Raw genomic sequence first — 285 nt, 5'->3', positions numbered from 1 at the left:
TTCCAACCTCGTAAGCTCATTTCAAACTACCTTCATACATCTCAATGGCAGCTCTAATGAAAAATCCCGAATCCTCGGCTCTCTTCGCTTCACTCCACTCAATCATCTGCAGACGGTACTTCTCCTTGTACTCTGAAGCACTGAGCAGGCTGGAATAGTCAAGGCCGTTGTTTGCAGCAAACTGCTGCTTGATAGGACCTGACAAACGCACTGTCTTGGCTACTGCATCACCCAATCTGCAGGATAATTTCATATATTGTTAAGTAAATGATATAAAAAAAAAAT

The 285-nt window shown here is 42.5% G+C and overlaps 1 protein-coding gene across 1 annotated transcript in view; it reads right to left on the bottom strand.

Annotated features, from left to right (window-relative positions):
• Positions 1 to 285, bottom strand: part of LOC119585289 (phosphomevalonate kinase-like) — a 6,206-nt gene that overhangs the window by 5,051 nt on the left and 870 nt on the right. The window contains exon 2 of the mRNA XM_037933962.1: positions 31 to 236. Within this exon, the coding sequence (XP_037789890.1) occupies positions 31 to 236 (206 nt within the window). The remainder of the gene's footprint in view (positions 1 to 30; positions 237 to 285) is intronic.

Source organism: Penaeus monodon, chromosome 19 (assembly GCF_015228065.2).
Source record: "Penaeus monodon isolate SGIC_2016 chromosome 19, NSTDA_Pmon_1, whole genome shotgun sequence".
NCBI lineage: Eukaryota > Metazoa > Arthropoda > Malacostraca > Decapoda > Penaeidae > Penaeus > Penaeus monodon.
Note: the sequence above shows the minus strand (reverse complement) of the source record. Positions and strands in the feature narration are given on the sequence as shown.